Source organism: Hippoglossus hippoglossus, chromosome 13 (genome assembly GCF_009819705.1).
Source record: "Hippoglossus hippoglossus isolate fHipHip1 chromosome 13, fHipHip1.pri, whole genome shotgun sequence".
Lineage (NCBI taxonomy): Eukaryota > Metazoa > Chordata > Actinopteri > Pleuronectiformes > Pleuronectidae > Hippoglossus > Hippoglossus hippoglossus.
Genome location: NC_047163.1, coordinates 10,941,000 through 10,955,301, shown reverse-complemented (window position 1 = coordinate 10,955,301; position 14,302 = coordinate 10,941,000). Strand labels below are relative to the sequence as shown.

Genomic DNA, 14,302 nt, shown 5'->3' with positions numbered 1-14,302 from the left:
ATGGTGTCTCTCGGCCCCCCGTACCACATTATAATCTTTTTTATCTAATTTTCTTTTCATCTCCCGAGCCCTGACCTACCTATCTGTCTATCGGTTTTTTTCCCTCCTTCCTCCTCCTCCGCTCTCACTCTTCACCCTATTTTTAAAAGAAGTATCTGAACTTCTCCTGGGTTCCTCCTCGGGCTAGGTTAAAGGACATGAACAACCGCGGCTCCTCTCGTCTCCAGACAGAGGGAGGGCGGGCGAGGGGAAAGAGGGGGAAAGAGGGAGAAAGAGAAACAGTTGCTGTCTTTTTCATCTTCACTCTCCTCCCCCCCTCCAGTAAAATACAGAAGGATTTGACTTGAGGAAACATGAAAGAGGCTTATACCAGAGTCGGCTTTGAACCTCTCCAAAAAGAACTGTTTTCCTCCTCAATTTGGGGATCTTCTCTCCAATTTTGATTTATGCAGAACGGCCTCATTTGTCAAGCAGGCTGAGTCAGAGCCTGATTTGCATAAAGCCTTCGTTTGCTACGTTCTGCTAATTAGCAATTTGCAGCTTAATTGGAGAGTGGCTCTCGGTGAGGAGACAAAGCTATCCACATATAAAAATATCTCCAGATGTACTTTGCGACATAGCGCGCCTCTTTGTCGGCCTTTCAGCTCCCGCTCTGCTGTGGCTCCGACTATCCGGCTCTCTCTAACTCTTGCTTTTTAACCTTGTGCCTCACCTGGCTCTGACCTGATCCCAGAGACTCCTTGTCATGTTTTCAACTTTCAAGCTGTAATAATCGGTATAAAAAAGGTGAAACCACAGATAGTTATCACGAAATCCTTCAGTTCCCCTCATTTCCAAAAAAACCTCTGTGGGTCCAACCATCGTATCTCTTTCTCCTCTCACTTTTTACTTTTTCTCTTGTGCCTCACCTGGCTCAGACCTGATCCCTGATTCTCATTGTCATGTTCAGATTTTATAACTTAAACCGAGCTTACTGGAGAGTTAATGTTGGACTCATTCATCAGGTGGACACAAACAGCCTTGGATCTGCTGGATGTGTAACAAGGAAACTGTTTTGCCAACAAAGCTTCTTGCTCACTTCTTGCTAAAAATGTCAATTTTGTGTTCACAGTTCCTCATTCACCAAAGTGGCCAAACAAATCTGTTTCATTCCAAGATATTTCAAAAGAATGATATGTTCTCTCTCTATATCTATTTTTTCCACCAGCCATGAATCAAAATTGCTAAATCTATCCATCTTTGTTTTCCAGTGCCTGAGGAGCCGTCCTACTTCACCTGCCAGCAGTGTGATGGTGTGTTTCCGTCTGCATGGGCGCTCCTACAGCACGCTCAGCACACACACTTCTTCAGCATCTACCAGGAGGACATGGACGGTGCCATGGATATGAGAGGTGGAGAAGGTCTCAAAGAGCACAAACCTGCTGCAGCCACTCTGGACCCACGCCACCTGAGCCAAGCTCTTGCGTCAGCCTTTCAACCTACCGCCCTGCGCCACGGTCGCTCCCGTCAGACACACACCTCCTCCTCCTCCAGTAACCTGCAGGCTCTGAACTTTTCAGTGCGGCTCAGGGAGCTCGCCGAAGGGAATAACAGCACCACTGGCAGCTCACCCGAAGGGCTGATGCTGTCTCCATCCTCCTCTCCACCAGCAGCGTCTCCCTTTCCTCGGACTGGCACCCTCCAGGCAGACTTCCAATGTGAGCTGTGTAACCAGAACTTCCAGTCGCTGCGCGCCCTGTCCACCCACCGCCGGACCCACGCCTGCGAAAGGCCCTATCACTGTGGAGTGTGCGGACAGGCCTTCGCCCAGAGTGGCCAGCTGGCCCGTCATATAAGGAGCAATCACAGAGATGCTGGAGGAAGTGGATATGAGTCGGTGGACACGATCATATTAGAGGAGGAGATAGGAAGACAGGGGATGAGAGGGAGGTTTCAAATGCAACCAGCTGGAAACATGGGAAAGGATGTGAGGGCCCAGGGCCCCTCTGAGCTGGACCTGACCCTGCCCAAACACCCCTCCATAGCTTCAGGCGTGATGCTGCTGACCTCACAGGTTAGACCGCCAGACAGGGAGTTGCTGCGGCTGTACCAGCGCCAGAGAGAGGCAGGAGAGGGAGGGGAGGAGGAGGCAGAAGGGCAGGGGGAGCCCCAGCACACCTCGCCATGCGCCAGCCCCTCCGAAGGCTCACTGGAGAGCGGAGAGACTGGGGGCAGTGGTGAGAGCGGCATCGCCAGTGGCAACTGCACGCCCAAACGTCCAGAGATGGGCGACAGAGTGCGAGGAGTTGGAGAGTGGGAGAATGAAAGAGGAGAGATCATTGAGCAGGAGACGGAATGGAGCTCAGCCAAAGTCAGCGAGGCGGTGCAGGAGTGGCAAAGGGAGAATGACCGCAGGACTGTAGTGGGAGGTGTTGGCGTCGCTGTAAACAGTAGCAACACAACGGCTGGTTCAGCCGGTAAGAAAAAGAAAGACGAGGCCTGCGAGTACTGCGGAAAACATTTCAGGAACAGCAGCAACCTGACCGTGCACCGCCGCAGCCACACAGGTGAGCGGCCGTACCGCTGCGGCCTCTGCAACTATGCCTGCGCCCAGAGCTCAAAGTTAACGCGCCACATGAAGACCCACGGTGCCCAGGGGGCTAAAGCTTCCTTTCTGTGCCAGCTGTGCAGCGTGCCCTTCACCGTCTACGCCACTCTGGAGAAACACTTGAAGAAAGTGCACGGCCTGAGTCACGGCAGTGTCGGAGCGTACGCGCAGGCCAGCGCTGCCGAAACTTTGGCTGCGATAAAAGCAGAAGAAGAAGCAGTGGGGGTGAAAATGGAGGAGGATGAAGCCAGTTTGGATCAGATAGAAATGGAGAGCAAAACGGAGGTTAACATGGAGCTGGAGGAGGGCCAGATCCAAGCAGAATATACGGAGAGCGGGAGTCCGGCCATAGTGAGCACACTCCCACCTGAGTGCAGTGCGGAAGTGAGCTCGGCTGTGTGAGCTGTTCACACTGGTGACATTAACATAACACTGCACTGGATTGAACTCAGCATGCAAATAGAAAGAAATCATCCCATCCCCTGACAGAAATATCACAGCAGGCGGCGGTCTGGTCCTCTCCGTCTGCACCAACGCACACAGCGGCCATGTTTTCCCCCATCGTATGCTGAAACTAGGTGCCTTCAGCTCTGTCAGACCACAGAGAAAAAACAAGGCCGTGACATTCAACAGGGAGATTACCAGAGCTGCTGAACAGGAAGTGAACCGCCACAGTCCACACCGACACAGGAAACTGATCACCATGTTGCAGCGCAGGATGCAAAAGACGAGTGATTTATCTCTCTGGTGACCCACTGGACAGGTGGTGTCGGATATTAACTGTCAGATAACACAGAGAACGAATAATATGGAATAATAACAAATACAAAAACCTTAGCAATAGAGCGATGTTAATATATTTTCAGTATCAACAGATTGGGGAGGGGGGATATTATGCTACCTGTAGCTGTTTTCCTTTGAGAAGACCTTTTAAAGACTAAAGACGTCCTGAACAGACACAGGGGTAATTCGAATCCAAACACTGTCCGCCTGCAGTTTCTCACACTCCTCTTTTTAAAGGCGCTGGCTTGTCACAACACTTGTCACTTAACATAATGTTTACAGGGCTCACGGGGCCACGCGAGGCTGTGCTCTGACTTTGTGACAGTATGTATGGACCATCTTCTGTTTTGTTTTTCTATTTTTATAAATGTGAACGAGGGGACTTTAAAGTCTCACCTACTGATGCTTTCCCATAATTAGTTTCTATGCATAAGAAAACACCCTGCCATTTTATCTCCATGTGAAACGGGTGTGTATCATTATTTTCCTCTCTGTGTACCTAGTATCGTGACGGTAATTCCTCTCTTTCATTGTTTACATTTGTAAAGTGCCGGACTGCTTGAAGCTTGTGCATGTTTTGCAGCCATTTAAAACTGTCCTTTTGTTTGTTTGTTTCTTTTGTTGTTGCCTGTGTTTGCGTTATTATTCCTAATTTATGAATGCTGCATGTTGGTGATTGTTTAGCTGATAAAGTCTGTTTCACTGCTGAACTACAGGGTTGAGAGGTGCGGTCATAGAGAGCACTTGAGTGAGTGAGTAAGTTGTGCGAATGTTGTATGTCTACAGAAGACAAAAAAAAAAAAACTCCTCTACTTGAATCCTCTGTCCTGTGACCTTGCGTCCTGAGCGCAGCGGGTCAGAATCCCCATGTCGTGCTTCAGATGTATCCTCATGTGTCAGCGATGAGGATTCAAACACACGTCCAGAGTGAGACTTCAAGTAGAGACCCACCACCATTTTCATAACTACTGTGAGGACTTTAATACCACGATTTCTATACTTTGTGTCAGGGAAAACCAGTTCATATGTGATGAATGATTGCGAATGCATGCAGTGTAACTGTTCAGGGACAATATTTTTGTACATAGATTCACATACTTGCTGTTGCTATACTTATTATTATTATTATTATTGTTATTAATAATATTATCTGCCTGTCACTGTTACATCCCCTCCACTTTTCCCCCAGCACTGAACGCTGGCTGTTGTGAAGCTGTACCACTCTGCTGTCTTTGTAAACTCCACAGCATTTTGTACCATGTCATGAGGAGCCTCAATAAAAGAATTGAGGTGAAATGTGTTGTATCGTGGAATTTTTTTCTGCTTTTGGTTGTTTTTTTCCATGCATGTTTAATTAATAATAAAAAAAATTCTCATTCTGGGACCCACTACAAAGCTTTTGAAACTATTTTTAAGTGTCTGTTCTCACCAGGATGTTGTCTCCGTCAGTGTGGGTCCTTCCTCTGAGGACCACAGTCAGCGCTGAGTTATTAATTTTTAATTTGAGGGTTTGGTTTGGGGACCCTCACTCCTTATTTACATTTTTGGGATGTTGGCGGCTTTGTCTGGAAACACTGTAATGTAATTCCAGTGAATGTGTGTGTATACGAGTGTGTGCATCCTTACTGGTATGTGTGGTTGTATAGATTTATTCGAGACGGTGTCAGTCATCCAGCAGGTTGTGGGATGGGTGCAGCGAGCTGTGATGGGACACAAGCGACGGGGAATTCTCAGGATACAAAATTGATGAGGCGTGGGGGGGGGGGCAGCAGTTTGGTTATTGTTTGTGGGCACGTTAGGAAGCAGAGCAAGGTGGGTGGGGAGTGTCAAGGGGTTGGGATAATTGCTGACTCCATTTTAAGGGCATAAAAACCTCTGCACCAGCATCTCTGGCCTTAACTCCACCCCCAGCCCCCCCCCCCCCCCCCCCCCCCCCCCCCCCCCCAAAAAAAATGAAGATGAAGTTCTATGATCCCTCTAGCTCATTAACAGCAGGTCTTTTAATGAGCTTTCAACAGGGTGGGGGCTGTGTAGATGAAGAGGAGGAGTGGGGTTGGATTGGGGGGGGTTATTGCACCAGATGCACACACACCCACTCCTACCAATTACCATTGTGTTATAGAGAATAAGGAGGAAGTGAAGACAGAAGCCCCTCAGACCCAGATGAGTCAGTTTGTCCGTTCATCTCCACAGAGACAGAAAAAACAGTGTTGGCGACAGGTAACATCCTACGTCTCTCCCTCTGGTAAACTCTGCCCGGCTCGTCTGTTTGGGCGCCACAGCCAGCGCCATTTGGTGCTCATATGGACCCAATTATGTTAGGTAAGGTGATACACTGCAGAACACAGTGCAGAAGCCCCTACAGCAAGTGGATATCTTTCTCTTGTCCCCTAGTGCCCTTTGTCTTCCTGCAGTCCACACCTCTCTGAGCGGCTCACAAACCCTGCACAGGCCAGTGTCAGCACCCAGACAAGCCAATCACAACATGAGGACATAATCGTGTCCACCAATGGGAGGGTGAGGCCAACATTGTGTGCGTGTGTTTTCTGACCAGCGCGTGCCCCAGGGCAGTAGTAATGTGGACTTTGAGATTTAATAGCTGTGTCTCAGCTTTTGTTGGTGTGAAAGTTGGGAGAAGTCGCTGCAGGACAGAAACACACAATCAGGACATGTCACGGTGGATTCAATATGCCGCACACACTTTAACACAACTTTTGTTAAATACTGTTCACCTCTATAATGAAAAGATATGTTGATGTAAAGAGAAAGCATCTGTCATTTTGGTTATTTGTTATCTAATGATAGTATTAACTTTCAGGCGATGACATTCCTGTTTCTTATTGGACCGTTTGTGAGTTGATAGAAAGATAAATGCATCTATCACTTTATCCACATTATCCATAATATCGGAAATACAAACACGATTGTTTTAAGTATTATTTTATTATTTTATTTTTATTTACAATTACAATATGTTACTTTTCTGAAATAGATAAATACCAATTTAATTTATCAAAACATTTGTGTAAGTGGTTCTAAAATACCTTCAATGTTTATTTATACAAAGGCAGCCCTTTATAGTCTTATTGGAAAAAAGCCCAAAACTAATTATTATCATTAAACAATAATTAAACTTACAAGGCTGCATATGAAAAATGGTGAAAACAAAAGCATCAAAAGAACAACAGAGGAAATATTGCATATAGGTATAATACATTAGTGGTTGATGTAATTAATTCTTTGAATTCAACAACAAAAAACACCTATTCCAACTCCAACTTCAATTCAAAAGACGTATAAATGAGTATCATCCACATTAGAGTGTAAGCAGATACCATCACAATGACCTTTTATGTGCCAAAGGGAAAGTATATGCAAGGCCAACTGAATAGGACCCACAACATGACCTTGGGGAACCCCACAGTAGTTAGTTTGCATTGAGGATGCATAATTACCAACAGCAATTGAGAATCTCTTATTTTAGTGTCAAAAAAGGAAACCACTCCAGGGCTGACATAGATCCCCACCCACTGCATAAGCCATAATAGAGTATCAAAAACTGCTGGCTGAGCCATCGGACAGCTAGGCCTCATGGGTAGTCATGGATTTTATAGACAAGAGGTATAGTTTTCTGGCAGTAGCATCGCAATCACAAATCCAGATTAAATTTATGATGATTAGCTCTGAAAATGCTCACAATAAATGGAGTTTATCAGCTGTATGTTTGCTTTCCTATAGGGAAGGCCTGTGGCAATGAGAGGCCCTCACTAATACATGAAAAGATTTTGTTTTGTCATGTAGAAAGCCAATTAACTGGGAGTATTTAATTACATTTTTATGTTATGCTGTGCGAAGACTCCAATCATCTCTGCAGTCCCTGTCCTGTTGTCCTCATCCGAATAGTTGAGGTGGAGGATTAAATCATCAGTGGGGCCGACTGAGACAGGGATAACAAGAAAAGGAAAGATGCATTCGGGAGCAATCAGACAAACCGCAGGGCTCCCTCTCTGCTCTTTATCCTTGCACAGTTCCCACAATCCCCACCTTCTCTCCCTTGTCCCTCCTCCCGCAACGACCGCAGAGTGAAACCTGAACTGTGGAATTACACCCATTGCACCTCACTCCCACCTCCTCCTCCTCCCTCCGCTCGCCCTCCCAACCTCGAACAGTGAGAGTGTGGGAGGACGGGGTGAGAGGCTACACCATCCAAGGCATCCACCCGTCAATCAAGTGCCCCTCTTTTTGCCATTCAACACCTTCAGATAATGCGATGACAGAAAGACAAGGATGGTTCATTCTTATATGGAGGGTTATATAATGTCACTGATCACTGAGGACAAGCTCTGAGTGAGGAGAGTCAGTTCGGTTTGGTCTCAGAATGAGGTAGTGCTGGTGAGAATGGAGGCAGGTTGATGTAAAAACAAAGGAGGAGGAAGTTCACTGATTTCTCTTTTTTCACAGCAGGAGACAGAGTGTTCCATCAAACAGGCAGAAATTGTTACCGGATAATGATGCTGAAAATACATTTCAAAACTAACCTAAATAAGGATCTTCCCGGAATCAAGGTCCTGGGCTCAGTTTCATCCCAGAGATCAGCTGAGGTCGTCCATTGAAAGATTGCAAAGACGAGGTGTGGCTGACACAGAAAACCATCCATTCTGTATATACCCAAAGAATACAACCTTTCTTTTGTGCAGCAGTTTTACAACACCTCTTCTGTTACTGTTTACAGTATGGCTGTCATATTACTGTCGGAAATCTACAACGTCTTCATGATTTGAACCAAATGTAGAACTTGTTTGTGAAATTTAACTACCACACCTGAAAACAAGGGATAAAGAACATATCTAAAGAAAACTCAGTTAGGGGAAAGTGGCAAAAGATGCATCCAACTGATCTCTTCAGCTTAAATGATGTCAAATAGACATGGGAAAGTGTGTCAATCCGATATCAACTGTATTATTGTATTTATATGATATATATAGCTTCACTGTCTAAAAGGCTGCATTGCTGTTATCTAATCTAATACATGTCTTCACACTGACACTGTACTGTTCACGTATAGAGCTTCAAGCTGAAAATATGATGGAAGACATGAGGCAATCAAACACCTGCCTAAACACAAACTGTTCCTCAAACGTCTGTTTCTCTCTTTGTCTTTCATAAACACACACACACACACACATCACTGTTCCTGCACCTGGTGACCCTCCTTGAGAACCTGACACAAACACACCCACAGTTATTCAGTTGCTCAGCTAATTACGTGCACACACACACACACACGGTGCTGAGGTCAGAGGGGCTGCCTGCATAGTATGCATAGTAAGGTCAGAAGGTGGAGTTCGGTCCTGTGACAGGTGAAAATGCTTTCATGTGTTGGTTCCTTGCAGGCCTGAGGGAAGGTGACCTGTGGTCTCCAACTACCTCAACTGGAGCCTCCACAATGAACATATATCCACTGTCGACCTGGTTCTATAACTCTTAATCTGTCAACTTCATCTGTCTCTTGATTTGTTTATCTGCTACAGTGCAATCATTAATTTGTCCTAGAATATTTACCTATAGATGGAATGTTGTCTCAGTGGACTTTAACGTACATACTTACTGGCTTGACAAGGGCAGAAGTATCATCAGCATGTGCTTCAAGAGGAAAAGTTAAGAGGGCCTCCGTCAGTACATACTACTGTTTACTACATGATTTGAGTACTGATGCAATTACAAGTATAAGCAGCATTTTAATGTTGTATAGAAGTTGGTTGGCGAGGAGCTGATCCTGCTTACTTTATATACAGTTGAGGGGTTTTATCTATTACAACTTTTCATATTTGTTAGCTGATAAATTAGTTTGAGTGAAAAATCCTAATCTGCTAAGTAGCTGGAGTAAAAAGTACAATACTTGCCTCTGATTTATAAGTATAAAGTATCATACAATCAAAAAAATGCACATGTCAAGTATACGTGGGAATGGTTCTAACCAAGGACCGGAGCAATGTTATTGGGGACTGGTTAATTTGACTGTCTCCAGCCTTTCACTTTGCTGATGTGTGTGAGCGGTGCAGCAGAAAACGGGCCAGGACAAAGCCGGTTAACCAGCAGGGAGAGTGAGAGGGGCCGGGGGGTGGGTGCTGCTGGTGCCAGGGTCGTGGGATCAGAGCAGGTCATGGAGGTGTGGGAGTGTCTGCTCGGCCCTCTGACCTTTGTCACTGAGGCTTCCTATAATCCCATCCTCAAAGACCATACGGACATAATGGAGAGCCCATGAATGGAGTTAAATGGTGACCATTAGGTGGATCTGTGTCGCTATTCTTCTTGTTTGTTTAGTCCCGGTCAGTCTCACGTTTTCAGTGTAATCAGGCGTGTGATGGAGGGACGCCTGAAGAGGCCTCCAGAGGCCTGGAGTGAGCACGGCAGGACAACAGTTTATAGGCGATGGATATCCACCTAAACTTAATGAAGGACACAACACAAGAAGGCAGGGAGGCATGGGGGGGGGGGTCTGACAGTAATTGGACGTCCACTTCAGACTATCAGAGTCCAGGCCAGAGTTCACAAGTGGTTTACACAGGAGGAGGCCTGAGCACCGCTTCTGAAAACTGTTGAGACCGCTCAGTGTCGGTAAAACCACACGTCCTTATGGAAATGAAACATCCACTTTGAGACATATTGAATTCAATTTCTGGAAACAACATTCTGTCAATTAGGTGAGAATATTTTGTTGTGATGAAACTTTAGTACTAAGTGTTGTAAAATGAAAACTTTATGAAGTTTAATTTGTCTTGTCTCAAGAAAATAATAGATTCTTCCTCCACTTTCTTATTTAGGTGATGAAAAATTCAGAGGAGGCCTTTAAGGGTTAATGAGCTATGATCCATTATATGATAAGTTCATAATTTTGGAAATTATTTATACAGTTTCAGCAATGCCTTATAGAAATATAAAAAATGAAATAAGGACATAAGAACATTTAAGGGGGTTGCCAGGTGGTAATAATTCTGTGGCTGGTGAGTATAGACAAACAAAACACTTTCAATTCTGCAGTTATAAATGTTAATGAGTAATTATTAAAGGCTGTTTCAGATCAATTAATACCAACACATTCATTCTGAAAACTGTTAACAAGATATTGGTATTGGTTATTCTACAACAACAAAAAAAGGCATTTTTGTTGCCAGGTTGTAAAACAGAAAAAACTAAAATGCCTATTTAATCTGTAATCAATTCTCCAGATGTAAATATTAACACATCATTGATCTCAATAATTTATTAAAATCTTTGTTGTAGGTCAGTGCTGCGGTTTGATGAACTAAAGTGGTACAAAACAAAGTCAGTGTATCCTGCTGGAGGAAGTGAAGTGCTAACCAGATAGAGTTTTCATCTTAAAACCAAAATCTCCTTTTGTTAATGTTGTATAACTGGTTTATATAACATTAGTAAATGATTGATTAACATTAATTGTAAAAGGTGCCTTATTCAAAAGAGGTACTAAAACAAGAATAGTAATTAATAAAACATATTGCCTGATTTGAGGAAGACTGAAAATCAAAGTCTGGTCTGAAGGATCTGGATTTCTACCGAGGCTGCAGATGTTACGGTCAGAATTTGGCGTCCACAGCATGAATCCATGGATCCAACATGCAACAGTCCAGACTGGTGATGTTGATGGTGTAATGCTGTGGTCAATGGTCTGTCTGAGTGTTGCTGCTGACAGTGTTCATCCCTTCATGGCCACAATTGATCATTTTCTTATATTTCCAGCCCGATAATGAATCTTGACACAAAGGAAAAGTTGTCTCAAGGTGGATTCATGAACATGACAATGAGTTCCGTTTACTTCAGAGGCCTCCACAGTCACCAGACCCGACTGCAACACAACACCAGATGTGGAAGAACAGGAGATGGCCGCATACATGTGCAGATGGCAAATGTGCAGAAATGATCCAATGCAACATGGACGTCCTGCATCAATTCTGAAATAATTGAGCCAGTTTGAAAGCAGAAGGAAGCCCTGCTCATTATTAAGAGTATGTTCCTAATGAAGGGCTCAGCGACAGTCTTCTTTCAATAACTGAGAAATGAGCACATGAATGATTTTTCAGGTCCTCTTTTCTCTCTGTCTGTTTCGAGAGATTCTCATAGTAGGGTAAATCAAAACTGAAGCTGTCATAGTTGCATACATCTGTCATTTCACATTTTCTATAACGAACACAACTAATAAAAACAGACTATATATACTTTATTGCAGAAAACTTTGATATTTCCTTTTGTAACATTTAATCTTAAAGTACTTTTTAGCCTCTCCAACAGCTGACAAAGTGAGAACCACAATGAAGCTTTTGGACAAAGTTAATAAAGAATTTTCTTATGCAGATGTTAGAGTGCCATTTATTTCACTTTAAGTTAATGCCACCACAATTTACAGTAAATACCGCTGCATGGAAAATATGTGGTGATTAGTGGGGCAGTGCACTTAGCTGGAGAAGACTGCCACCTAGCGCCAGGTCCAGGGAACATCTGGTGTAGTTTCAGTGAAAAATATTAAATAACTGTTTTTTTATTGCTCAATACTCTGCTAATCTAAGTTTCTTCATTTAATGAAAGTGTTGTTTATTAGTGATTTTCTGTGACACACAAACACATCCACAGATTTCCCACATGTTAAAACAGGCTACATATTTTATTTTTGATTGAACTCTCTGCAGAGTTGTCCAGTTAAATAACCATTATTATGTTGTTTTTCTTTTCTACCAGCGGCTTCTCTCTGTTTCTCTCCCGCGGCCTGATGATGGATGTTTGCTGGATCACAGAGGCCGCTGGCACCGTGTCATTACCCCGACTCTGGCTCTCCTCGGCCCCCGGCGATCTGCATACCTTTCGGGTTTGGGCATAGCCGGGGAGGCGCTGCGAGTCACGGGCGCAGCATGGATGTGGTGGGTGTGTGCGCCTTTCTACTGTATTTAAGGCCCGGACCGCTCCGCAAAGCCTAGTCTGCGTCTGTGTTTGACCGAACCTCCACCCAGCATGGCGACTGATAGCGTACCTGCACCTCTGGGCTCCATCGAGAACCCGATCAAGTTTAAGGATCAGGACTTCAGGCGCCTCCTGGAGGAGTGTCTGAAGTCCGGGGAGCTGTTCTCTGATCCAGTCTTCCCTGCCGAGCAGGAGTCCATCGGTTTACCCGAAGACCCGGATCCAGTGAAGGCGATCAAGTGGCAGAGACCCAAGGTTTGTCCTCTTAGACCACTGACATGTTGTCACCTATAGTGCCAGATGTTTTACAGATGTTGTAGAATGACCTGTTATACCTGTTATCAATGGTGTGGGTCTTTATTCAGATCGTTGCGATAATAATTAAGTTTTAAAATAATTTAAATTCGACAAGCGACCCAATATTTGAGTGTCCCCAACACAAAGTCTTATTTAAAGTAAGGTATCTGCAGGTAAACGTTTTGCCTGTTCTAGCCACTTCCAAGATTTCAAAAATAGAGATTCCTTTACATTGAAGGAATGTAGCTCCCATTATTTTCTTGGCAGGGCTGTAGAGATTGCCTCCAGGTGTGGCTCAGGTCTGAGGAGCTCAGTTTGTTCAAAACAGGAACAAAAACACTAAAGAAATATAGAAAATATCCCTCTTGACCACAGGGTTGACATAGTTGTGAGAAAAAGTCACATAAATCACACACCAGGGCAATAAATCTATTTTCATAATTCATATATGTACATAGTAAAAGTTATGATACTAATAATTGACATACCAATGATGAATCATATGGTCTGTACACTGAAAAAAAGAGTTAACCAGCTTAAAAAAAGAAAAAAAGAGGCTGATATCAATTGTGTTAATATAACCTTTTCATTTTAATTTGAACAAATTCATTTATTTGTGTTACCAATCATTGTATTTTCTTAAGTTGGTGCAACAATTTTCTTTTTTCAGTGTCAAACAGTCCATGGTTACATGTCTCGTTTTGTCTGATCAATTCAATTTACACCTACGTAGCAGAAAATCAACAAAGTTTTGCATTCGTGAAGCTGGAATCAGTGGATTTGTCATATTTTTGCTCATAAAACCTCTTTTTATTGCAGAATAACCATTTGTTTCAGTTCTGAGGCACAACTTGCAGATCTCCATGTATTCTCCCATAGAAAACCACAGTACTAAGAGTCACCCACCCTGACCCTTCTCCAAAGCTTTCTTAGCTCATAAAGCCAGTCTGTGCTGTTGCAGAATCTTGTGTTCACGTTGTCTCGCTCCCTTTCTGTAGGAAATCAGTGGGAGCGCTGTGTTTGTGGAGGGCACGATTGGGACCACAGATATCTGCCAGGGCCAACTGGGTGAGGACATCATCAGACAAAACTTCCATCCACAGTACAAAAATCTGCTTCTCCTGCGCCCCGCCCATCTTTTCTCCCCAAAAGCAGGAGAATTGTCTTAAACTTGTATTTCACAACACCCTGGACGAGTTAAGCCCAGAAAGTTGAAACATTCCACACTTACTTAGCTCAGATGTTCCTATTATTTGATCCTAAGAATTTGCAGAACTTCATGTCTGCAAAACACAGCCTCAGGGACCCAATTTCAAATGCACAGCGAGGGGGAGAGAGGAGTGACGCTGTTGTTCCCAAACTTAAAAAATCTACTGGGGGTCTTTATATCCCATCCAGCCCTGTATTTAACAGCCCACAGATAATGTTTGAATCTCTGTTGTGAGTCTGTTTCCTATTTGTGGTGAACTAAAATACTGTTTTCTGCCCAACATGAAACTCCTTCACTCTCTGCATAGATTCCTGGATTATGTCATTAGTCGTATGTTAACATGATGGTGGTGCTGATCTATGGTGATGACCAACACCAACACAGCCACCGCCTCCTCCTCCTCCTCCTCCTCCTCCTCCTCCTCCTCCTCCTTCTCCTCCTCTTCTCGCTTACAT

The 14,302-nt window shown here is 44.1% G+C and overlaps 2 protein-coding genes and 1 long non-coding RNA gene across 3 annotated transcripts in view; 2 read left to right on the top strand and 1 right to left on the bottom strand.

The window, feature by feature from the left end:
* Positions 1-4,163, top strand: part of znf296 (zinc finger protein 296) — a 9,381-nt gene extending 5,218 nt beyond the window's left edge. The window contains exon 3 of the mRNA XM_034603317.1: positions 1,251-4,163. Within this exon, the coding sequence (XP_034459208.1) occupies positions 1,251-2,989 (1,739 nt within the window). The 3' untranslated portion in view covers positions 2,990-4,163. The remainder of the gene's footprint in view (positions 1-1,250) is intronic.
* The window catches only part of LOC117772307, a 24,207-nt gene that overhangs the window by 7,544 nt on the left and 2,361 nt on the right, over positions 1-14,302 (bottom strand). Inside the window, exon 2 of the long non-coding RNA XR_004615744.1 lies at positions 14,236-14,238. This is a non-coding gene — a long non-coding RNA (uncharacterized LOC117772307). The remainder of the gene's footprint in view (positions 1-14,235; positions 14,239-14,302) is intronic.
* capn12 (calpain 12) overlaps positions 12,271-14,302 on the top strand; it is a 12,905-nt gene continuing 10,873 nt past the window's right edge. Inside the window, exons 1-2 of the mRNA XM_034603316.1 lie at positions 12,271-12,595; positions 13,636-13,705. Of these exons, the coding sequence (XP_034459207.1) occupies positions 12,392-12,595; positions 13,636-13,705 (274 nt within the window). The 5' untranslated portion in view covers positions 12,271-12,391. The remainder of the gene's footprint in view (positions 12,596-13,635; positions 13,706-14,302) is intronic.